General features: G+C 43.3%; 1 protein-coding gene across 1 annotated transcript in view; it reads right to left on the bottom strand.

Moving 5' to 3' along the window:
- cep112 (centrosomal protein 112) overlaps nt 1–26,490 on the bottom strand; it is a 103,264-nt gene that overhangs the window by 31,014 nt on the left and 45,760 nt on the right. Inside the window, 4 exon segments of the mRNA XM_085784300.1 lie at nt 90–152; nt 12,570–12,800; nt 20,531–20,713; nt 25,882–25,989. Coding sequence (XP_085640426.1) covers nt 90–152; nt 12,570–12,800; nt 20,531–20,713; nt 25,882–25,989 — 585 coding nt within the window.

Here is a 26,490-nt window from a genome sequence, read left to right as displayed (position 1 = left end):
TCACCTCTCCCAGTACATTTGTCCAAGTGTTTGGTGGAATATGAAATGAAAGAGAGGGAAAAAAAGAGGTAGAAGAGAAAACTGATTACCTGGGCAGACTTGGTGAGCTTCTGACTGTACTCCTTCTCAATCTGCTTCAACCTGCTGCTGGTCTGCAACGAGAAAGGAGAGGAGAGTGTGGGAGAGAGATATGCGGACGGACGGATAGAGACACGCCACGAGAGAGTTGTGAAGTTCTCTGTTAGGGAAATGCACAGGGACACACCACCCACCCAACTTCACTATGCTTACACACACACAGACAGACACACACACGTTGACCTCTTGCCTCTTGGCAGTGTGTCCCCGCGGTGCAGGCCTGTGGCCCCTTGGCACAGCGCCAGTCCCCGCGCTCATGTGTGCCAGCAGGTAGTGACGGGCATGGTGCACAGTGGGCACCGCTTCTCTTTGATCCCCTGCCAACAATTCATCACTTAACAAGAAGGGGGGCAGGGGGGGGGAATTAAAACTTTGCTGCCAATTAGCTATTGAAGAGAGAGAGAAAAAAAGAGAGGTGATCGGGAGAAGCTGCAGAGACACAACACGGCGGAGACAGAATGGGAGTGAATGGAGATTGTTGTTTAGAGTTTATTGAGCGCCGCTTGTCTCTTTGTTTTCCGTTGTTTCTCTATGGGAAGCTAGCCAGCTGGAAGCAAAGACCGCCAGTGTCTAACACAAGATCCGTCTCCTTTCAGCGAGCTCTGTTGTGATGCCAGAGTTACAATGAGAGGCTGAACGGTGGAGTGAGATAATTAGGTGTGAAGTGCTGGAATTCGATGGGGATGTCAATGACTGCCTGTACGCATAGTGGCGAGGTCTATACGAGGGCTGTAGAAAGACTGGGGCTCAAATTAATAGGGGATATACGGCAGGTCATTATCTGAAAGGCAGTCAAGTCTTTTCGGTGGATGTGCATCAAGTTCAGTTCTACGTTTGGAGTACACTGTGAAGCTGATTATTATTCAGATTTAAATGATAACCTAATCAATTTCCCCACAGGTGTTACAAAAGTTGTATCTCATCCTATCTCTGTAAAACTCTGAAAACTGAAGTGATAAGCAATTAAGTGTTGCATGGGAAATGATGCAAATATTAAAGCAGAAGTAAGCGATATTTTTGTGTTAATATAAGTCTTAAATAGTTATATCTTCCGACAGCAATCACTTACATAGAGTGTTTGGACCGAAACACGGGTCTGTCAGTCACTCTGCTCTGCTCTGAGCCGAGGAGAAAACTTTTCTTGTATCCTACAAGTTTTATCCAATGAGGAGAGAGAACGGCATGCAGGGCTGTGTGTGCAGCCAAGGGATGCGCCTGAATGTGGTGACGTAGGGACGAGGACCAATAGATCCATGACGAGGGCGGGGGCTGCTAACACAAGACGTTATGGTGCGTTCAAGGCAGCCCGTAACTCGTGTTTTTCCGACCTGTGAAGTCGTACCAGTTCGATCTGGTACGAGTTCACGGGTCGGAAGTTACGAGTGGCCGTTATAGTGACTTTCACAGGTAAAACAGGTCGGAAAAACACGAGTGGGTTGCCTGGAACGCTACAAAGTCGTAAGTTGTGACTTGAAGCTGTAATTTACGGTTTCAAAAGCCTGCCTGGAACGCAGCATTAGCCAAAACGACCGGATCGCTTACTTCTGCTTTAATATAAACCACCAGTTATAAAGAAATGAAGATGCAGTAAATGTGACTCATACATAAAAGCCCACATACATAGACACATGAGACACACACACACACACACACACACACACACAGACACACACACACAGACACGTCTCTCTGGTCATGACAGCTACTGACAGACTGACAACTCATGAACAAACACTGTTTCAATGGATGTACCCCTCGCAGCCATCAACACCTGAGCTTCGTTTGGACTCTGCGCCCCGTCCAAACACTTCCTGACAAACACCGCCGTCCGCTCTGAGCGGACACACCTGTCACCACGGAAACACAGAGCCATCACCAAGGATACGGGCCTTCCTGCAGCCAGGACTCTTTTGAGTGGCGGCCCGCTTGTCCCTAGGGGCTCTATAGCAGCTGATGAGAGAGGGGGAGACAAAGAAGGGTGTAGAAAAGGCAAGAGAAAGAACTGTGTGTGGGAGAGGGGCACAAACGGAGGCCTTCCATGTTTTTTCTGTACAGCTGACACATTTGTTGTCTCCCCTTACTGCTGCAGGAGCGCTCCATCTTGGCTACAGCTTAAGTGATACAGAGATAATTGAAGTTTGGCTGTCTTCTTTTTCTTTCTTTTTTTCAGATATATCTCTGCCTCTTATCTATTGATAATTTGTCAGCAGGCTAATTTTCTTAAAAAAACATGTTGCTTTCAAAAGCACCGCACGTCTTTGATTTGATGTCATTATCTCTGCAATGCATGTTTCAATATAAAAGGGATGTGGCTCTCTGTTGAAAATGAAAAATGAAATATCAGCATCATCTCTGCTATTGACTACGGGTAATGAAATGTGTTTGACTGTACATGATGCTGAGTTCACAATCACATGTGAGTGTATTCATGGCAACATATGGTCGTATTGACATGCAAACATGCTCAGATGTTTCATAAAAACATAAAGAGCTTGCTACTAGCCTATTCCTTTTTACCAACAGTCACTCAGGGGAATTTAGCGGGAAACATTATACAACATCATACATTATAGAGCCCAACCATCTAAACACACATTAAATATGGCTGGAAATAGATGAAGATGTGGATAGTACATGCGGAAAAAAAACAGCCCAACAGGACTGACAAATACAAAGGGAAAATTAGAGATAAATTAAAAGCCCAGCCATACGTGTGTGTCTGTGTGTATGTGTGTCTAAGCACTTTCAAAGAGACTACCTGTACTCTGCCAAAGGCATTTTCGTGCTGAAGGCACTTTGAGGCTGTATCAGGCTCTTCAATCGCCTCTTAATCCTAGCGGTGTGGAGTGCAGCTGCTTTGAAGTGTGTGTGTGTGTGTGTGTGTGTGTGTGTACGGGTATGTGTACGTGTGTATGTATGTGTGTGTGCGTGTTAAAGAGAGTGGAAGTGGATCTGAAGGCAAGGCATGCACCGCTTACCAGAACTTAATTAATAATCTGCAGTGGGAATCAGGCCAAGCACGCACGCACACACACACACGCACGCACGCATACACACAAACACGCGCACACACACACAAGCTGCCAGGAGTAAAGATATGCACACAAGTCACACTTACTCAAACACAGATAATGGACAAACAGGGCACACGAAGGCCAACACACATCCAAGCGTTTGATCTATAGCTGTTTGGAAGTGAGATTTGCTCAAGGTGTGCAGTCCCATTGTTTTGAATGAACCATTGTATTGCTGCCAAAGGAGGAAGAAACCAAAATAACCATTTCTCAGTCGAGAAATGCTGATAACGGATGATATCTTCTCTGTTTGTTATAGTTTGTGTGTCTGTTTCCAGAAGTATTTAAAAAAAAAAAGTATTTTCAAACCTGTTCAGAGAAGTATACAATCCTGGCCATGATATTGCCTCCATATGGCATTTCTCCTGTACTGTATGTTTCCAATCCATCTCACATTGCTAAAGAGCAGTTATCTCAGCATTACGCACAAAGGATGTCACTAAGGGCATAATTTGACCACCAGTTGACAGGTAATTAGATATAGGGCAGGAATATATTGACACTTAACTGCATGGATGAATTTCCATCTGTCTGTATTTTGATTTTCTTCGTAACTCTACTCATTTCACCAACTTGAAACTGAAGTTGTTCGGGTGAGCGGTTCTAAATGAAGCTTCAATCTTTGCTTTTCCACACCTTACGTGATGTGGGGGTGGGACTACGCTACGAGGGCAGCGTTGACAATTTCCTCCGCAAAATCAATTTACCAGGGTGTTAACTTAGTAGTAAGAGGCCATCACCCAGAACTATTGGGGCCGAGCAAACAACTCCAGCGGTAACAACCGAGACCGACTTGACCACACACGCTGCAGAGTTTATTGCTTAGGACCCAAGGAAGCGCAATGTTGAGTGTGGAGTTGTTTGGATGATGCTCTCGAGATGGTTAAAAGATGGATTAACACAGGCCAAGCAATCAGCCCTGAACAACAGGCACATTTTGAACGGGCACTACAATATATATATATTTTTTTTAATGGTGTTTGGTACTTTCACCCTGCACACAACATGTTGTATATTGCACTCAGGGGAGCTGATTTGTGGGGTTCATTTCTCAAAAACAAAACCAAAAAAAAAAAAAAACTGATTTCAAAGAGAAGCTTTTCCCCATTGCTGCACCAAAGCCTTCAGTTTTAGTGGCAGCAGTATTTGTAAGCATTCAAAATGATTCTCTGTTCACCACGCATGTCTCTCATAACAATTTGAGTTCAATCTGCCAGCAAGGGAGAGCGGGGAGATGTTATTTGCTCGTTTGTCTGTAATCATTGCTGTCTTGCTGCGCTCGCCTGTGTATCTGTGTGCGCAAGAGCGAGTTGGTTGCTGTAATGACAAGAGGCTTTATTTCCATTTCACAGTTTGCCATCACTGCCTGTCAGTAGTGATTCTCTTCATCCGCACTGCTCACTGTCAGTGCTGCATCACACATAGTACAGAAATAATGTATCATGGGCACACGCAGACAGGCATACACAGATAAACATACATCAAACACGCAGACACACGCGCACACACACACAACATACCAAATGCTCAGAGATTACACACTCAAGCAGCCAGTTCTTGGTATCAGAAAACCAATTACATCCATTACCATCAGTGTGAGTAGGTTTAACATTTAACCCACATCATAAAATCTAGGAAAAAAGTTTCTTTGAGGCTCTGAATGCTCAACGGACGGATTTCTTGTAGAATCACAGCGTTAACAATTACATTAATATTATCCAGGTGGACCGACTTTAAAAACCCGCAGAAAAAGAGTCTCAGTCATGCTTTGTGTGCCCAGATTTCTATGAACTGGTTTACAGGCAGAGGTCTTAACTGAAGATGACTGTGACGGCAGTAATTTCAGTAAGAGAGATGTAACTTTTTTTCTCTCCAATTGGTCATTGGATTAATCTGGAACAAAAATCTGTCTTTCTAGTTTTCAGTCTAGGCATCACTCCACTTCCTGTCTATTTATGCCTCCATCCCTCCTTTGATCAATAAGTCTGCCTGATGTTCAGATGTGGGATGTTTTCAAGTTGAATTAGGACCTTAACCCCAAAAACAGAGCTCAGTATCGCGGTGTCCCACTTAAAACTCAGAACCAAAGTGTAATCTATAGCGTGCAACAAGATGGGAGCTGCCTGACGCCATGTTCTAATGCGATTGAGAAAGTGTGTCGCTTCCCTCCCTCCTCTTGGATGACTTCAAAAAGTGAGCAAGGGAGCCGTGTGATGTTTTTTTGGGACGGCAGATCTTTTACTTTGACTCTTTCATGTGCTGGGTGACTCACTCTCTCTCTCTCTCTCTCTCTCTCTGCCGCCGGGCCCGATGGTGCACTGAGGAAACGGGGAGCTCACATAGGTCTGGGCATGCGCACACGCACGCAAACACAAACAGCCAACATATGTTCATACACAAACACAAAAACACAATCCCTATCACTTAAAAAAAAAAATGCTTTAATGTGTGTTTGTGCTGCTGCAGTGACGTAAACGTTCAGTAACACAACTCAAATCAGACTCGATTCCAAATTCAGACACAACAGAGATCCAATAATCTACATGCCCTGCTTTGAATATCCTAAACTTTACCTCTTTCTCCCCTTAAATCAGATTCTTTGCTCTGCCTCCCCCATCTCTTTGTCTCCCAGTTAGTCTGTCAGTGTGAGGTGAATGCGGGCCCTCTTTGATCATCCCTCAGCTTGTGTTTTTCTCCTCCTCGTCTAATCCATGACCGACTGAATAATGTGATTTGGTGTATCTCCAAATGGCAGAGGACCAACCTAATAAGTCAGCAGTGACAGGGGGCAAGGGAGAAGAACAAGATGTGGCTATGACAACAACAATGACAACAACCTCGTACCACCATCTTCTGGCTGAGAGAGAGAACAGTATGCTCACTGAGGCTGAAAGTATATGCCTCAGCAAGTCAGATTTAAAGCTAATGGGAATAGATAGACATGGAATTTAATTATTGAATAAAGCAGTGAATCAACGCACTAGGAGAAAAAAAAAAAATATCTACAGCCAGATTTCTCTAGTTTAGCCTTCTCTAGTCCAAATTTCCAGTATTCTAATATTAAGGTTTTGCTGTGGTTTTTTACTCTTTATCTAATTTATTAACAGTTGTATTGACTTTTTTACATGCCTCAACATTTTTCACTAAAACAAGGTAAAACAAGTGGACATGGGTAAAGAGATCCACACAAACTTCAGAACAAGTTAGAGGCACAAACAGTTAACATTGGTACTGTGTCGGAGTTGTAACTTCTGTGAAAATGTTAACATTTTTTGCACTTGAACACCTTGGGTGGTCTCTGTTCACAAGTGTGCAACCCTAAATATGGATGTGAATAAAACAAGAATTCATTGAACCAAATTCAGATCCAATCAGTCAAACCACATTTAAGCATGGCCACACATAGGTAATAGAGTCAAAAAAGACGCCTCTCCAGCCACATAAAAAGACTGCACTGTCAGCTTCGTGTATGGCACTACAAATAAAACTTATACACAGAGGATTTTCTTGTGCCAAACAACTTAGATGCGTTTTTTTATTGTATTTTTAAGTATATTTTTGGGGGCTTTTTGCCTTTAATAGACAGGACGGTTGAGAGAGACAGGAAATGGGGAGGCAGAGAGAGGGGGAATGACATGCAGCAAAGGGCCACCCAGATTCGGGATTCGAACTGGGGCCGGCTGCAGCGAGGACTGTAGCCTCTGCATATGGGGAGTCTGCTCAACCTACTGAGCTATATGGTGCCCCACAACTTAGATGAGTTTTAAAGTCTGTATCCAAGCTGAAGGACCAGACAGCAGCTGACATCATCCTCCCCTGCTGCATTGATGAGCACTGTTTCTTTTCTCTTTTTTAAAAAATCTTTAAGCGCCTTGTGATGGTTGCTTTAAAAGAAAATAACTGTTTGTTTTTTTTACAGATAAAAATCAAGACAAAATCCTATGAATGAACTTCAAATCAGCTTGACTGAATCAAGATGCAAAGGGGAATATCTGGATTCAAAATGTTAGATTTTCAAAAGGCCCCAATAAGCTAATCTTATCCATACACACATTTGATCAGATGCAATGACAGGGAACTAGTCAATTTGAAGTCATGACCAACTCCATTAGATGTTGCTTTTAATTTGCTAAGTGCTTGGACACTTTGCACTTTATGCTTCATGCTGTTTATTTATTGATACATTACTTTTTAATCATATTTGTTCACTACTATAAGGTTCTTGTAATCTATGACGTGCTATCTGCTGTTGTCCATCTGTGTATTCTACAGTGGGTTTGAATGTCTCTGCGTGTGCATCTTCCTGGCTGTAAACCCATTTCCCTGCTTTCCCCTTTCTTTAAAAGAAACAGTTTTCAAGCAAGGAGGCAAAAAAAAAACATCACCACCTACAGACCTATGTCGGTCATTGTTATCTAAAGGCCCCTCACAGCTACAGTGTCATGTCATAACGAGTGGAGACACACAAAAGAAGGCTCCAGCTCCAGCTAGGGGACATAATCTTATACACTGTGTGTGCCGACCTAACGTTTGGAAGAAAACCTCTCAGTTATACGGACTACCTTGAAGCAAAAAAAGAAATACCTGTAGAAAAAAAAGAGGAAAAGTACAAGACAGAGGCCTTCAGACCTCAGCTCTCCAACACTCTGCAAGTGTGTGCGAGCGTGTCAGAGAAAGAGTGAGCACTGTCGTGGCTTTCATGTCTAGGTAGTCATATGGGGCATGGCTGGGGGGACACTGGGGCTGTGGCACAGGGAGCAGTCATTGGTTACTGCGTGCCAAAATACTGATTTCTTATTGGCTGATGTTTGCCTCCAGGTGGTCGTGTCACACTTGGTTAGTGTTTGATGAAATGTCCTGTCCCTTTGATCAGAAGTAAAGCTCTACACACACACACACACATACACACACACACATACCAAGCAGGCACACACGCATGTGCGCGCACATACACTCACCAGTAAGTGTAAGCCTAACCCTGTCCTCTGTCACTTTGTGCTTTTTGTGAATATGCACTTTTTCTGCACAAACATGGTGCTGTTTACACCAGCAACCATAAGAATGAGGCTACTTAGAATTATTAGTGGATGCAGTGCATGTCCTATGCAAACATACCAAGTAAGCACACATGCACTCTCTCGCTCTCTCGTGCACAAACACCCAGGACCACACCAACATATCAGACTAAATTTGCACATCTAATCACCTCCAACAGTTCAAAGAGCCTTGCTCTCCAGACTAAGAGTAAATATGAGTTCAAGGTTCCAGACGCTATTCAGACCTCCTGATCTTTTGTTGCACATGAGCTCAGATCTCCAGTATTGACCGGCAGGGAGGGAGTAAGATACATCGGTGTGAGGTGAAGAGGTCCAACACAAAGGCCTTTTCTCCACTAACCAAACTTTAAGTTCATATAACTGGAGCCCATGACCTGTGCTCAGTATGCTAGTGAGCATACATACACAAGTATGTGTGTGTGTATGTGTGTGAATAAACAGTGTTCCTACACTTGCTCAAAGTCTAGCCCTGATTTCTGGCGAGGCCAACTCTTTATAGAAAGCCCCAACGTTCTGGGCTTTGCCACGACTTGAAGGTAGAGGGGGAAAGACAGATGGACGGTGGGGGGAGTGGAGGAGAATAAGAAAGTCCGATAAGGAGGTGGTGTGGGTGAGAGGCAAGCTGTACTGTGGCCCAGAGATGAGGTGTCTTTATCAGACACAGAGGCAGCTTCACAGGCCCCTCAGTGGAGCACAGAGATTGGGAGGTCTGGGGTTGTGTGTGTCCATTCTTACCTATGAACACACCCACACGCGTGCACACACACACACACACATGCACGCACTTACAAAGACAAACTTCAATTGCAACTAGACTAACCCCCCCTCCCCACACACACACACCTTCTCAGCCTACCTCCATCACTTCTCCTTCTCTCCTCCCTCCTTTTTGGTGAAGCTCAAATGTATGGAACTATCTTAACGTCTGATCTTATCTCCTCTGATATTCTGTTTCTCATTATTTCATTCCAACAGCTCTGACTGTCTACTCCCAAAAACATCCTCCCATCCCCCTGTATCCCTCTCTGTCTCTCCCTTAAACGCATGCGTCTTTGATGAGAATCCATTCATGGATTTAATGGATTTCTCTGGCCTTTTTTCCAGGATCTGGGAGATGTGTTCAAAAAAAAAAAGAAAAGGAAAAGCTGGCTTGCCCGGGCTCTGCTTCCAAGAGTATGGTGGACTGCAGAGGACAGCATTTCTGTCTGCATCAAAAGAATGAGAATTTTTCAGCTTACAAAACAGGGCGAATGAGTCAATATGGATCTGAGGCCTGGCTGACTTCAATCCCATGTGGAAAAAAAAAGAAAAAAACTGAGCGCAATGAAGTAGTGAAACTTTTCCCTACCCACTACGAAGTCAAACTTGGAGTCAGATTTGAAAGTAGAAAAAAGGAGAAAAGTAAGACGTCCAACCTTTGGTGAGTTTTTTTTTAGAAGCATGCACTTTCAGCTGACTAAAAAGGACGGAGAAATCATTTATCTCTTTCATGAAAAAGTGAAACTAGCACATTGCTGATAGTCTTATCAGTCTAAGTTCAACATTCAGCCTCACTGCTTTGAATCCACTCCAGATTCCCTGACAACTGTGGGTCATTTTTTTTTACTATGTACAAAAAAGAGAGAAGAGAGAGAGAGAGAGAGGAACTAAAGTGTGCCAAAAAGATAAAATAACTTTTAGCTGCAAAATAGCCTTCACATCCAAAAAGGGACAGATAGGAAATGGCGTGATTTCTTCAAATGAGGATTACCCTGTAATAAGCGCACTCTTTTCCTCGGATCTCGCTCCCCTCAGTACCCCTGGTTCTGTCTGCCATATGGAGCCAAAATGGCCGCCTGGGTGCTTTGGAGGTCCCCGCATTCCGGGGCTAATGCTGCGCAGCTGGCGCGGGATGGTGTCTAATGAAAAATGCTCTCTTTGATGGGCCCTGCCGAGGGATTAGGTTCTGATCAACACCACCTTAGGTCAGCTTCCTGCTAGACCAGCACAAGATTATGGGTGATTTCCCAGCTGTGGGTCCAGTTTCCGTAGTGGCAAGGGGAGCAAATATGACACAAAAAGAGAGGAAGAAGGAAAGATAGAAAGAAAAAGCAAAGCAGGGACCTCAGAAGTTCTAATTGAAGTACTTCCTGGTTCACCAAGATAGCAAAAAGAAAAGGTGGATAAAGGCTCTACTGAAATTTTGTCGGTTCTACTCCATGACTGAGCCTAAAGGCCAGTCCCCTAACTAGTATGTATTTCAAAACAATAAAAGCGATGATGCTTCACCTTATTCAACTTTCTTTCAACTTTTCTGTTGTGTTGAAATATGCTTTAAAAGCAACATACAAGGTTCTGTTTGATGAGTAGTACATATCATTAGGGATTATTACGGCTTTCTGATCTGTACTGGCACGACATAGCAGCACACATGTACTACACCGGTGAACCGAGGCGGGCCTTCCTCCCCTGGGGGCAGCTGTGGCTCAGTAGGTAGAGCAGGTCATCCTCTAATCGCAGGTGGCGGTTTGATCCTGGGCTCCTCCCGTCCACATGTCTGAGTATCCTTTAGTATGACACTAAACTCCATTTGCTCCTGATGATCTGGCCGGTGCCTTGCGAGGAAGCTAGCTGCCATCGGTGTGGGAGCGTATGTGTCCGTGTGTGTGTGTGTGTGTGTGAGAATATGTGAATGTGAGGCAAATTATAAGGTTGAAAGGTTTTGGATAAAAGCATTATATAACTAGTCCCCACCCCACACACGCAGACACAAGAACACAATGTTTTCACTGTCAACACAGATAAAAAGAAACAAAACAAAAACAAAAACCAGAGCTTGATACAGAAAACATTTTTCAAAAACTTCTTTGACGCATCTGTATGTGAGATGGAAACAGAAGAAGACAGAACAACAGCAAAGAGGAAAGCGATACGCACAAAAACTTGATTGTGGAAACAACAATGTTGCTTCGGTGACATAAGAAAACAAGGACGTCTCTCTTAACACGCTGCTAATAAAAATAACCTGACTAACATACGTAGCTACTTCTTTCCCTCCCCAGTTTCTCCTCTACACAGGAGTTAAAGGACAATTCCAGGCAAATTCAACTCGGGGGTGTATTTTCCTATCATTTTAGGTCTAAAAGAAGGAATCTGAAGATTTTCAGTTTAATTGCTCCTGTTTTGCGGTAGTTGTGTCTGTCCCCGCATCGCCACGGCAGCAATGAATGGGAGTGGATGTAAGTTCTGCTGTTTAGGCTGTTTACATCCCTCAAAGCCACATTTTTTTTTCCCACAGACAGCGTCAGATGGAGACTCAAACATGCACCCAGAAGTTTATTTACTTCAAGCAAGCCGACATGTTTGTAAAACTAGATCTAATTCAAAGTCTCCCGGAGTCTCGCGCGAGACCCAGTTGCCGTGCTCGGTGTGTTCAGGTGCAGTGGGAAAAGCTACCGTTTGTGTCATAAACACAGGAATATCAACTCCTGACTTGCTTCAAGTAAAATAAACTTCTCGGTGCATGTTTGAGTCGCCACCTGACGCTGTCTGTGGAAAAAAATTGTGGCTTTGAGGGCTGGAAACAGCCTAAACAGCGGAACTTACATCCACTCCCATTCATTGCTGCCGTGGCGATGCGGGGACAGACGCAACTACCGCAAAACAGGAGCGATTAAACTGAAAATCTTCAAATTCCTTCTTTTAGACCTAAAATGATAGGAAAATACACCCCCGAGTTGAATTCGCCTGGAATTGTCCTTTAACACGCTGCTAATAAAAATAACCTGACTAACATACGTAGCTACTTCTTTCCCTCCCCAGTTTCTCCTCTACACAGGAGTTAAAACACTCCTCCACCATGACCTTTCTCTTCCTGCTTAATTCAGTTTTTACAGCCTATTTTTGGCATGAATGCACCTCCTCTTTTCTCTGCCAGTGAATAATTTTTTCAAAGTAATTATTGTTAATTAAAATAAAGTAATTTTGGGGGCTTTTTGCCTTTAATTGACAGGACAATACAAATAAACAGGAAATGGGGAGGCAGAGAGAGGGGGAATGACATGCAGCAAAGGGCACACCGGGGGATTCGAACCGGGGCCGGCTGCAGCGAGGACTATAGCCTCTGAATATGGGGCGCCTGCTCAACCCAGTGAGCTATCAGTGCCCTATGTCACTTTATCCTACTCATCCATTCCACACAGGGAATAGACAGTGATGTATTGCAGTTTATACAGGCAGCATCCTATTGGAAACTGCCCATATGTCACCCCCCAACCCACACACACACTCCCCTCCTCCCATCCTACTGTCTGTCACCCACCTTTTCCTGAGCAGCGTCCTTCTCCTGCTGGTGGCTCCTCTCAAGGTCGCTGCGGATGCGCTCCACGTCGGAGCGGAGGCGGTCCAGCGATGCCTCCTTGTCCAGGAATGCCCTCTGCTTCTCTTCCTCCCGAAGCAACGCCATCTCTGCCAGCTGCTGCTTGTGCTGGGTGTGGGCCCTCTGGAGGTCCTCACGTAGACTCGACAACTCAACCTCCAAATCTGAAATTGCCTGGGGAGAGAGAGAGATGGAGATGTTTAGAGGATTCAGGTAAGTGCTTTTAACTAACGCCCTTCCTTGCTTTATCTCGTGGCTCCGGGATGCGAGTTAAGATTTGATGACTTCCCACAGACAGACCAGAAACAAGTGAAAGGAACCTGTCTTTTATGGGAAATTGATTAACGTTATACTAAAGATGTATATAGATATTGTAGGGTCTGATGGTCAAATCTATGTGATCTGAGTGATGATTTTAAGTAGTAAACAGTGTACTTTATTGCGTTGGTTAGTGTCATTTTAAAGAATATACGTTTCTTATTTAAACATCTTGGCACAAAGTTTTTGAGCAGTATTTAAGATCTATTGTTGTTTCCCATGTGTCGCTCCAGATGGCTCTGAGAAATACGGGAGAGACAAAGAGAAGATTCTCTGCATCTCCACGTACTATCCTCACTTGCCATGAACCACACCACAATTAGAGATGTTATGAAATGAAAATAAAAATACACTGCACTTATAGGTGCATCTTTGTGGGCGTTCGGGGGCTGCGGTGACGTTCCGACTCCTTTCTTTTGACCTCTCTCTTTTTGAACTACTCAGCCTTGAACTTGCCCAGGGCTGAGCCCTTTAATAGCACTGCCAGGGTAAGTCAACATTATATAGCAGGAACGATAATAAGTACAAACCCATGGCCTCTGAGACACCACAAGTAAGAATAGCCTGACACGTGCAGTGAAGTTGCATCTCAAGAGGAGCCATCCGTGTCGCTATGGGACATCACAAGTTCACTGTTCTTAAAATAGCCTATTTGTAGTACATAAAAGGCCCTAAGTGCATTGCATTTATCAGTACAATATGATAATTCCCTGCTGTTTTACAAGTGGAAATGGCTTTGAAAGATGGATTGCAGTTGCGGTGTTTCACACTTTCCTACCTACATTGCACGTATTCCCCAGCTATTGCACATCCGCATCACTCTCCTCGGTTTACTTTCTTTCTCTCTTTGGTTTGCACTGTGACTGTGTGCTCTGCCTCCTCCCCTCCCTCTCCTAGAAAGCCTGGGCATCCCAGGACAACGCCACGTTAAGGCAATCAGACAGAAAGTGTCTAAAGTCTTTTTTAGAGGGCACTGGGGAGAATCAAAGAGACTTCAAAGGAGTGTCACAAAAACAGGCAGATGCTGTGGCTCTGTGTTACCCCCCCCACACCCCCCACCCCCCCCTACACTGGCACGCACACAGACAGATCTGCTTGTGCACACGCTTTCATACGCGGAGAAACAGCCACACATGGACGAAGCTGTCACACACATACAATGGCATGTAGGACTTCTCGGAGCGAAAGAGGTAACAAACAAACACACGCAATCCTCTATGTCTACGTCCCTTTCCCCTGTCTCTCAACATTAACAGTCTCACCGCTCCACTGGTGCCTTCAAGGGCAAACAGATATTAGATCTGAGCCCTCAAGAGTCTTTAATGTATAATTCTCTCTTTAACACGTGTGGATGATCTGTCGTCCAAAAAAAAAATCTTTTAATAAGTTAGGGCATAATCTTCCAGAACAAAGCCACTGGCAATGATACTTCAGAAGCTAAAGAGGCCAAAAGAGCATGTTTCATTTGGAAATAAGTGAGCGCAGGCATTTCAACGGACCACATGTTAGCATGCTGATGTGGAGCTTTGTGAAGAAGCAGCTCTTGGTGACAATAGGAGAGTGTCAAATGAAATATATTGGGTCACACTGTGTCAGCTAAGAAGACAAAAGACTGGCAGAACAGAAGAACAGACGAGTGGAGGAGGATGGGACACTGGCTAATGGACCGTATACGTTCAGTCAAGAGAAAATGTCACTGAGTCAAGTGCAGATGTAAAGAACGACACTGCATTTACACTTTAGATATTCTTATCAAGACATTTTAAAATATTGTATGACACAGCTCTTTCCTCAGTAACTCAAAGGTGCTTTATGATTTTTCCTGATAACATTTGAACCCATGTTTTTACTTCCGTTGCATTTCTTTCTGGACTGAACAACCAGGAAGTGCTGGTAATAAAAGTGGAGGTGTTTAATTAATTACAACCACTGCACTGATGTCACCTCTGCACTCATCTGATATGCAAGCTGTCTTTGAATGAAGACCATAAATTACATTTGATTTGATGCTGTTCACATAATTGATAACAGAGGAGCATTTGTTTTAGAGCATGTCTGTTGTCTTATTTCGACTAATTTGATTCAACAACAATACAAGGTCTAACTAATAGCATTCATAATGGTTCTATTACACCTACGAATGCCAGTAAATTAATTCTGGTCCACAGGCTCTGTTATGGAACAAAGCCATCTTTTAAATTTTAACAGAGACACCAACAGGGACAGGGAGAACAATTTTACCTCACTTCAACTTTGCCTGACACCTGACTTTTGTCTGGACTTTTTCCACTTTGTTTTTAATTTCAAAGACACAGAATGATTGGGTAAGTGATACTCCTTTTTATGGATTAAACAACTTTGATCAACTGTATGTCTATGCACTAATAACTGACCCAGAAGCAGGAGGTGTTTAGCTTAGCTTACCTTGAACACTGAAAGCATGTTGAATGACTTAGATTAGTTGAAAGTGCATGGACATGTAAGTGGCATCTGTATCTTAAATGAACTCTTGACAAGAAAGCAAATTAGCATATTTCTGAAATGGAGAGACTATTATCTGCACACTGATCATTGCCTAAAACTGCAGTGTTTAACACTACAGGCTACATGTATATCTAGCTCCCTGATAACTCTAACCATACGTCCCTTACTTGCAGAACCTTAGAAACAAAGTGTTATGGGGGAATAAGCAGCCAGGCAGCATTATGTACACAGTATTTTATGTGTACAATGTACTGATATTGTGTTAAGAACAAACTCACAGCTTCTACCTCGAAAGAATAATTCGTTTTTCGTACCTAATATTGAATGATATTTGATTGAACTACGCAAAATGAACTTAAGAGAGCCATAATGAATGTTTCACTGTTGTCGGCCAGATAAAAATTCATCTGGCTGAAATCCACGATGTGATATATGCACATACTAAATGCCGTCACGAACGGTTTGAAAGAGAGTGTACTGTAACACTCAACACATCACAGAGCATCAGTCACTGATGACTTCGCTCATGATCAATCGCTCTGAGTGAAAAAAAAACACAGAAAAAACATAAATAAATAACATCAGCTGAGTCCTAACATTAATACTCAGATGTGTATGGGACAATGTGATGAAGTCATTTAACGAATCACAGTGACATGCCAGCTCAGTGGGATACTCATCTACTGGAGATCACTGAGCAACAAGACAAAACTCAACTTGACAAAACCAGATCTCAGGGACCAATCATTTGGTAAATGACAATACACACATGCGCAGAGACAATCAATGTCCACACGAGTCTAGCTACGTGCTTTGATCTCTTCATCAGGCATCCTCTTAGCTTTGACTTATCCTGTCATCACACTCATCTTCGTCACGTACTGTATTTAGGATTGAAACGCTTTGAAAAATTGACAGCATCGTTATTTAGTCCATCAAGGCCCAGAAGAAAGACCTCACAAGACTCTCACTCTCGCCCATGCTGTTTGAAGTCCAGATGGTCTGTACGTTCCTTTAGAAAAAAAAAGACATAATTATTCTGGAAAATAACACCCATAAAAATGAGTTTTGACGAGGAGTTAGTGGGGAAAAAATATGAATGATGGGTTTTTAGCAGAACAAACAAAAAGGGGGAAAAAAGACAAGGCTTCAAATTAATTTATAATGCTGGCCCTAGTTTCTTAAGTGAAAATCTTATTACTGTTTAATAATTTGAAAAGCCTCGTAGATACAAAAAGGAGTACATTCAGAACAATAGCAACAATGAAATCTATTTAATTGTTTTCTCATTTGTTTTTGTTATTTTTTACATTATGCAAAAATGCTTTCTTACAGTAGGTGATAAGAAGATTCATTTTGGATAGAACATGAACTAATAGGTATAGGTGTATGAACTAAGTGCTACTAAAGTTTCTAAGCTGATGTGAAAACTTTCTTGTCCAACGTGACTTGAATGAAATAGAGTTTTCCATGTATAACATATTTCTCGTAGCATATGGGTGGATGTGCACACACTGTGCTTTTTTTCTTCACAATATTTCTAGAGGAGAGCTATAAAAAGAGAGGCCCCCACACCAGGATCCGTCACCAGCTATCCTGGTGATGGATCTCCAAAAGAGTCCATGAAACTCCTGTGTCCTCTGGGGGGCATTGATCAGCTAACAGAACAACACACAAATGGCTGCGGGCAAACAGGCTTCACCGGCAAGACATTTCTTCATCCTGGACAGACAGCCAACTGAAAGCTTCCTTTCACGCCCTGGTATTTTTAAAAACAGTAGTATGGTTGTTTGTTCTTTTAGGAGAACAGTAAGCTTTAGGTCCATCAGGCTGGGAATTGTAAGTTAATCCCCTGAGTCAGTGGGAAGCCAACTACTATATATACCAGGCCTTGAACCCAGCAGGTTAATTTAATTCATCAGAGATTTCATAATGTGTGACACATTAAGATCAATCAGCAGAGGGAAGGAAGGATATCTTAAAGTAGGGACATAATCATCCTGGAAACAAAGGAAGTTATAGATCACATAGCCTTTATAATGGACATAAGCTACACAGTGGGTGAAGCCGAGGTTTCTTAGATAACAAAGTTTAGTGGGATGAGGACAATGTGTCCTTATGTACATTCATTCATTTTCTATACTGCTTATCCTGCACTAGGGTCACGGGTGAGCTGGAGCCTATCTCAGCTGACTTGGGGCGAGAGGCGTGGTACACCCTGGACAGGTCGCCAGTCTATCGCAGGGCTAACACATATATAGACAGACAACCATTCACACTCTCATTCACACCTATGGGCAATTTAGAGTCGCCAGTTAACCTAACCGGCATGTCTTCAGACTGTGGGAGGAAGCCGGAGTACCCGGAGAGAACCCACGCATGCACGGGGAGAACATGCAAACTCACACACAGAAAGCCAATTTCCATATACATATTTTTTTTATTTCTTTTAAACTCTTCCCTACAGTCGCTCCAACACATTGGCTCTCTTTCCCAACCATAACGTAGGAGTCAGGAATGCCAGTCATTACTGTCCAACCACATCAAGGGATGAGTTGGGATTACTCATCCCGTGAGTGTGTGACTGACATTTGCTGTTCCTTTAGCCAACTTCCTAGCTGTAACTGTCCCTCCGCTGATTCCAGTAAGACTGAGTGTGCAAAGGAAAGATGGTGAAATAACGAGGACTGGGCTTAGTCACCGAAGCTGCCATCAGCTGCCATGTTATTGACATGGCATTTGATACTATCGTCCATCTGACCTGTGTGGCGGGACGGGAGTGTGTCGTTTGATGGGCCAGAACAAGACCCGAGATTCCCAGAAACACAAAAGAAATGACAGACAAGAAACTGCAGCATGTGCTGGAGAAGGAGTGGCCTGTGTTTGCTGTGTGCATCATCAAAATACTGCTTTTTTCAAAATTCAATTAATATTTTCTCCACTTTCACAGCACAGTTTTATGTGTTTAAAAAGATCCCAGTGAAGGGCCACATTAGCTGTGGGTTAGTATGAGTTTGACAGATACAGAGCTCTCAAGGGGTAAACAACCTTGGTAATGCAAAAGTGTTTAATAATAAGTGGCTTCGCTCAATGTAAAAAAAAAAAAGCTCATCTTTAATACATATCTGCTGGTGGTGTGTCAGCTTCTTGTCATTTTAACAGAACATCCATGGAACAGTGCTCCGCACAGGAAGTCAAACCGGCTCACATCCCCAACAGTTTCAGAAACCTCACAATCCTTCCTCCATCTTTCCAAGGCCTGAGTGAAAATCTTGACTTCTGTTGCTTTAACATCTGACATTAGGCAGGCGTCTGATCGCTGCTCAAAATGCTGCGCGAGCAAACAGGAATTGAGAATACGAGATGAGTACTGGGGAAGTTTGTTTTCTGTCGCCTCCTGAGATCCTGAGATTTGTCAAACTACACTTCACTTTGACAAGACTAGGACGGCATGTTATCAGCAGAAATGTCCCGTTGTGACGGCATCTCCAGAAAACCAAATAACACACTGGCTGGTGCCATCAGTGCTGTGAAAGACATTTCACAAAAATATTAGAAAAGGGAACATTAGAGAGGGAATGAAAGGGGGAAAAACAGCATTTTTCCCTCGTGTCATACAGTTGGTAGCATTTTAAAAAACTGTTTTTGCTTCTGCAATGGATGAAAACTTGTACGGTAGTACACTGGTGGCAAAATGGTAACCCATAAAATAATGTCTTCAAATATCGGAATGTTTTGACATTTGTACTGACGCGAGGTGGTCATTTTGAATGTAACAATGCACCATCCATGTAGTTTTCCTGATAACTAAAATGTAAACATCAACAATGCGTTAACCACCGAGTCAAAATGATAACGACCTGAAAAAATTCTTCAGTGTTGTAACATTTCTCAATGAAAATAAGCTTTTGCCTTCAATACAGAGTAAGTGTGAACCTTTTGAAAATAAAACAAAAGAAACATTGTTGTTATTAATGATTATTATTATTTATCTCTCAAATGCCAGATGAAATTGATTGTGCTGGGTGATGATAAAATTGAATATAAAATAGTTATAATATGGTCGATGTAGTTTGTAATAGTTGGATTTCTTCGCCATTCATTTGTTGTTTGGAACCATCCTCGCCCACATTTGGAGCGAGCACATTTTGTAAACAAGTATTACATATCTCTGTCTGAACCCCTATCTCTAATAAACAACATTTTTTGCATGCTGACAATGTCCGTTTAATCAGAAAGCCTGAAGTCAATCCATCCCAGTTGGGGGCTGGTTTGTCAAATGGTTTCCCACAGGGCTCCAAGCTAGCCCAGGCTGGAGAGAAGCGAAAACAGAGTGAGGGCTATGAGATGAAGACCTGCTGCTGATTTGGCTAAATGGAAACAGAATTCTCAGTGTCAGGGATGTCCATTAATATAGACCCAAATGTCAAGCGCTCATTGTGGCCGTCTATGCTGTAATAAGAGAATAACCACTGTTTTCCGGAGGGAGATGGATACCTGCGGTGAGAGGAGAATGCCATGCAGAGATACACTTCGGTGGGAGCGCAGAGCGCCTGACGCTTGGTCCAGAACCGTACAGCGGAAAATAAAAGAGAAATTCTACCCAAGGTTTTGGAATAAAAGCTTGGCGCTTAACGGAACAAATTTCTTCTCCTTCATTGGGCTACCTGGGGTTTATCAAGTCTTTACACTTCTATCACGAAACTCTGCTGCGATAAAAAAAAAATTATCATCCAAAAAAAAAGAAAAGAAGGAAAGGCAGGGGAAAGAAAAAAATACACTAAAAGTTGTTTTGTTTATCAATTTTTTCCAACTTTTTCTAAAGTGCACCATTGTTATTACCCAAACAAAAATGATTTTTAATCCAAGAGCAACAACTAAATTCTTCTGAAAGCTTTTGCCAAATAAACAGCAAACTGGAAAATGATTTGTATCCTAAATCAATATCTATCTAGCGTCAAGTAGGAAAGTGTCTTAGCCCGCTGTGCTTTTGAAACACCAGGGAAACGTCAATGGGCAAAATACAAAATGGTTGTCCACGGGAGAGCGGTGGGTCAGCATGTGTGTGTGCGCGCAAACGTGGATCAGTGGAGACCCCCTACCTGGGCATCGCGCTTCCTCCACTCCTGGGTGTGCTGTTGGTGCTGTTGCAGGGCGGCCCTGGCCTGCCTCTCCAGGCTGCTCACCTCCCGCTGGTGCTCCTGGACCAGGCTGTCCTTTTCCGTGCTGTGCTGCTGCTGTAGCCGCGTCCTCTCTTGCTCGTGCTGCTTGCGCTGCTCAGCCATCTGATTGGACAAGCAGGCAAAGGGAGACTTCATCAGCCAACACACACTCGGCGCAACCCTGTCGTCATGACAACTTGTCCATCCACCTATCCATCCATCCTTTCTTCGTCCTGTTCCTTCTACACCCCTTCCCTCCACCCGGAATACTCAAGTGCCCAAACACTTGGTGAAACTGGTTGGAAGGTGGAGGGAAAAAAGCGAGAAAACTTTTTCCGCTTCCTCACAGAGTGACAGACATGATGTGATATGTTTACATCTGGCTTGCTCCCCCGCCCTCCCGCCTCTCCTGCCAATTGTACAGACTGGCCCCTAATGTCCCACTCCTCTCTCTTTTTAAATCTGTCCCCCTCGCCCTATTCTGCGATCGGCATATAAAAGAGCAGCTAGTTTGGGCTATGCATGCAAGCTGGCAGGGGTTAGCCATCTGGCTGCAGTAACTATCCAATGCCCCATGCTATGCGCCTGACAGCATGCGAAAATCGGCTTAGGCGATGGCTATGATGATCATTATAAACCCAAATTCAGGAAAAAAAAAACTTGAGAGGGAGGTGAGGACAGCAGAAACTTTGAGACGAACAAGGAAGTTGCCAAGAGATTCTTGGTACTCCTTTTCCTGTGATTATACTCTCAGTTTCCGATACATTCATTCCATTCATCAATCAATATCAGTTCCCATGTTTTCACAGTTAATGGGATTATACTCAAGCAGGAGTCGCCAGGCTACTATTATTGAAGTTTATGCTGCTGATGAAGACTACGTGAAGTCAGAATATCGCAAGGACCTGAACGCGCAAATCAATGGGAAGGGTTGGCTATCGTATAAACATACAGAAGGCTTCAGTCTGACTGGAGTTACAACCAACGACACACAATACAGTAGGTGAAGATAAAACGCTTCAAATAAGACGTAAAGCGCCGATTTATCAGGGCTTAATCATCGCATCAGCTGAAGCAAGTCTGCATCCCTGTCACCTGCTGGGAGGTGAGCCATGCCAGCGAAGCTCCCAGCCCCAAGCCCCCAAGCCTTTCCCAGACTCTGTTCTGTTCCCACTCCCCCATGGCGGGGGGACCAGTGACCCCCACACCATCCCGCCGTGCAGCCCCAGCCGGAGCCATGAGAGGACAGCAGGGGCCTGGGGCCCATTCGCTTCCCTGCTTTGAAGCTAATCCCCTGCACATTGTGCTTGACGGCACCCTACCTGGCCTGCCAGAGAAGTGGAGATCCACAGCCTCTATGCCTGGTGCCTGTTCTATCCACGGCCCTATCTTCAGACGTTGTGTGCTATTCAGAGCAGGTGATGAATGAGGGGCTATCTACAGGAAGCCAGATTCCAACCCCAGCACTGAGAGGAAGGCCACAATAGACACTTCATTTTGGCATCCAAGAATTTACCCTTCAGCTTTTGGGAGAGCTTCGCTAAATGCCCATTAAAGAGAGCAATAGGAGGATTCATTGGTGGCAAAAAAAAAGTATTTTATCACTGTGGGTCAGTTAGTGCCATGGCAGACACACATGCTGAACCCTCTAGATACCTCGCACATGCCATTTTCCAAGCACATAAAAGACCAAAAAGCTCCATTAGACGAATACTATGCAGAATGTGGGCAACATCGTCCACATGTCGCAACCGGCAATGCTGATATTCTCTACGGTATAATCCAGACAGACAAATCTGAACTGCCTTCATTCAAGGACACAAATCAGATCCACAGCCAGAATATGTTGTCCCACGGGGATAGTCGGATTCATACAGTCAGATTGAGTCGCAAAAGTTACAGCTGATAGATAACCGGGCAAATGCTTCAAGTGCTCCCCAGCAGGACAGCAGGGCATGCCGCAACAGAAACAAGAGTGAAAGGAGATCCTGGTTTACTGTTGGCTGCTGTTTAGAGTCTTGGGCCAAGGGGATTTTGAAGGAAAGAGGGGATCTGAGGCGCAACGAGAATGGAGAGATGGAAAAGTAGATCCGTTGTTAGAAAAAACAGTGTAACGAAAAGACGGAGAGAAGATGACAGAGAGCAAACCCAGCAAGGAGCGTGGTTGCGACGTCACGTAGCGACAGCGTGCAGAGGAGGATGCTGGGTGCTCCGATTCTTAAAGGGACCGGTGTGGCACTGGCATGAAGGAAGACTGAGTCGGTTATAGCACAGCTGGGTGCCACAGATACAGAGTGGGTCGGGTGTTACAGCACAGCACGACTCCTGTCAGCCCAGGCTGACATGGTTGTGCGTGTGTGCATTGAGACAGGACAGTGAGGTAATGGGCTTCTTTCAGCCCCAGGGGGGAAATGTTTGGGAAGGAGGAGGAAAGAGGAGGGAGTAGAGGAGAGTAGAACAGAAGCCCTGTCTGGTCCCAGCAGGGGAGGCTGGAGTGAATTTGAGAGGGGAGGGCGAGTGGAAGAGAGACAAACCTTTTTTTTCCCTCACCGTTGGGTTTGAACTCAGCGGCGCTGACTGTGGATATGAGAGCGCGTTTGTGTACGGTGTGTACACTTGCAAATCTATCTTCTCAACTTTGTGATTATTTATCGCCCCATCCTCACATCTGAAGAGTGAGGCTGTTGAACATTTTTTTCTTAACTCTCAAGGTCATGACTCCAGACAAGGCCATTTGACCCCACTACATCACTCCAACGTCAAAAAGTAGAGTTCTGTCAGGTCACAATGACGTCTGGCTGCCGAGAGGGTCAGCTGGAAAACAACTCCCTCATACATAGCTCCCTTTTTAAAGTCTCATTGAAGATGCCCTTGTGAGAATGTTCTTTTGTCAGCATCTGAATGGACAAACTTGACCCCTGCAATCTTGTGACACCAGTCATTGTGGAGTGGAAGCATAATACACACATACATGGGATAACGGGTCCACACATACCACACTCCCAGCCAGGGGAAAAACTGGTTCAAGGGCAGCACCAATACTTTCCTGCTAATGTCAGGGGGCTGCGGCTGACGAGATTATCATATTCAACAAGGGATGAGATCATCATAATTTAAATCAACATCTAAATGTTTGAATTCCAATGTAGGGTGCAAAACTGTAGTCCACCAAGTGCTGCTGGGAAAGCAGAAATGAGTACAATGATGTTATGACCTGGATCCACGGTGGCTCTCTAGAAGAAAAAGGAACCAGCTCTAAACGGCACAAGCACCCGTCTGGAACCTCAGTTCATGTTGGTGAAAATTACAAAATGCTTATGATGCTAGTGTGCGTGTGTGCAGAAACACAGTATATAGCATGCCAGTATAATCATAATATAAAACAACTGTTCTCACAGCAGCATATGGAAAATCTTTAAGTGTATAAAGAGACACATTTACTCTTCCTTTTTCCTTCTAACTGTGTAACTAATGTCACCAGCACTCATATCAGCACCATCACAAAGACAGGCTCTTCATCTTTATATGTTTTTTATCTTTAAGACAAAAGCTTCCAGATGTTCTGCTAACCCTGTGTAGTTGTCTTCAACTGTCAGCTGCACCCCCACTCCATGTAGCAGCGGATGATAAATCGTCGCTTGAATATTTCCTGCAAGGCTTTGATTGCCTACATGTTTTTCACATGACAGAAAAACGTGAGAGTCCTCAGGACAACTTAGTGTTGTTGGCACATAAAACAATGACAGTTGCTGGACCATTACATAGGGATGGAAGAAAAAAAATCGAATTGGATATAAATGTAATGTGTCTAACCAACATTATCTGATTTCTACAACAAAATCCTCTTCTGGCCATAAGTGTAATTATGTATTTCCCACTTTTCTCGCATTTATTTTTGGATATTTTTTATAAAGAATAAAAAACAGAACTCAATATAATACATTACACATCCAATTTGAGTAATTTTGAAATCTCTTTTTTTTTTACCCATAAATGCAGTAATTAGAAACAGCTGCTCAATCATGAAGCATATCAGTAACAGATAACCTTTTCTCCAGTATTTCATGGAAACATGGAAGCCTTATAGCCTCCACTTAAACAATTTAGAATGAATTACACGCAGTGTAAACTCCATCTGGCCTGGAAAGGAGTGTTAGCATGCTTATTAACAGACAGACTGAGTGCTAGTTTACTGCCTGGAAATCAATCATGCTGTGGATACAGATGGGAAATAGAGATGATACACCACTTACACCCGTATACATGGTGCCACATGGTTACACTGCATCATCTGGAGAGATGCAACTTATTTTTTATGTAAAAAAAAAGAACTCAAGGGTTTTGTAGAGTTTTGCATTTCATAGCAACCCATTATCTGCTGTACAGACCTGATTAGTTCTACCTCAATGTCACTGTTAGTTTTGCTTAGTGTTGTACTCACATTTCTAACTTTTAAAACTTGGTGGGGCCATTCTTAATTTCATGTTGTATCTTATACCTGACCAACACATGGATTTGGGGAATAAGTAGTGAATAAATCATTTTTGGAATATAAATCAGTTATAGTTGCACAAAGAAACATAAAAAGAACAGAGAAGATAACACACAGGGAAACCAATGTCATTGTCTTAGGACAAGATTAGAGTTAATTAAATGACTCACCCTTTGTGGCTAAATCATTGAATCAGACTATTACAGTACATACAGTGTAAGATAAAATCCTACTGGCAGGCCAATGAGGTGAAAGTGAAATAGACGATGCTCTGTGGCTCCTTCAGTGACACTGCCTGCGTCTGATAATATCCATTTCTGAGGTTTAATTGAATCCGATGGTCTTCCTATCAGCAAGCTAGATTTCAATGAGTTGTGAAAATGGTTTCTAGACTCCTAATCGAACAAGAGTGACAGAGATGGGATGATAAGGCGACTACGTCTGCTATGCAGATTGCATTAGTTTTCAATTGGCAATGTTTAAGATATTTATTGAGCCACAATCTAAGCTTAATCTAAACCGTGTCCCTTATCATCAGAAATTAATCAGGCAGAACAGATGGGGAGGAATAACAAGACTATTCCAAATGGATGTCAGTCCCCTCGGCTCCAACGGGCCAAGTGTTCACTGATAATAATGTGATGATGGTGGTGGTGGTGATGATGATGGTAGCAAGAGGAGAATTTTCGCCCCTGGATACATCAGCAGTGCAGAAGCGAGAAAACTCTTCAAATACGCAGATGCAGGTGGGTAAGCATGATGTAAACAGATGGACATGAAGCTACAGACACATACAGACCTGTTGTTCATATTTCTGTCTGAGTGCGTCAAGTTGCTGGGAGAACTCTTTGGCCTGGTTATCCCTGAGGGTCTTGGAGCGGATCAGGTCCTCCTCTACCTTCTCCATCTGAAGCCATGAAAGAAAACATTTGAGTATACAGTGTAAAAGGTTTGTGTAAAACATTTAGGATGGATTCACAACCTGTATTACAGTTACAGTATGTTGCTCAAACTAATTGTAGAAACTGACTTAAAATCTCATACTTCAATATTAGTTTTGGTTAATAGATGTTTATTCAGTATAGTAGATGTAATGCATGCAGAACCTGCTGCTCTAAGCTGAAATTCATAAACCGCTACTAAAGAGAAATGCAGACAACACATTATGTGTGATCTTACTGTAATGATATTATAGTAGCAGCACATTAACATATTCACCCTATACGTCAAAGTTTAATAATACATTCAACATTAAATATGTAATAGCAGCAGTTTACCATTCACATATTCACAGTTGCAAGAAAATAACTGCTAGTACAAGAGACAGAGTTAAAAATAAGAAAGTCATAAGAGTCTGGATCTTGGTGGATGTGTTGTTTTTCTAGAAAAAAGGGGATTAGACAGTATT

This window comes from Trachurus japonicus, chromosome 8 (assembly GCF_045865225.1).
Source record: "Trachurus japonicus isolate A0001 chromosome 8, Traja_1.0".
Lineage (NCBI taxonomy): Eukaryota > Metazoa > Chordata > Actinopteri > Carangiformes > Carangidae > Trachurus > Trachurus japonicus.
The sequence above is the reverse complement of the archived record's forward strand: the minus strand, read 5'-3'. Positions and strand labels throughout refer to the sequence as shown.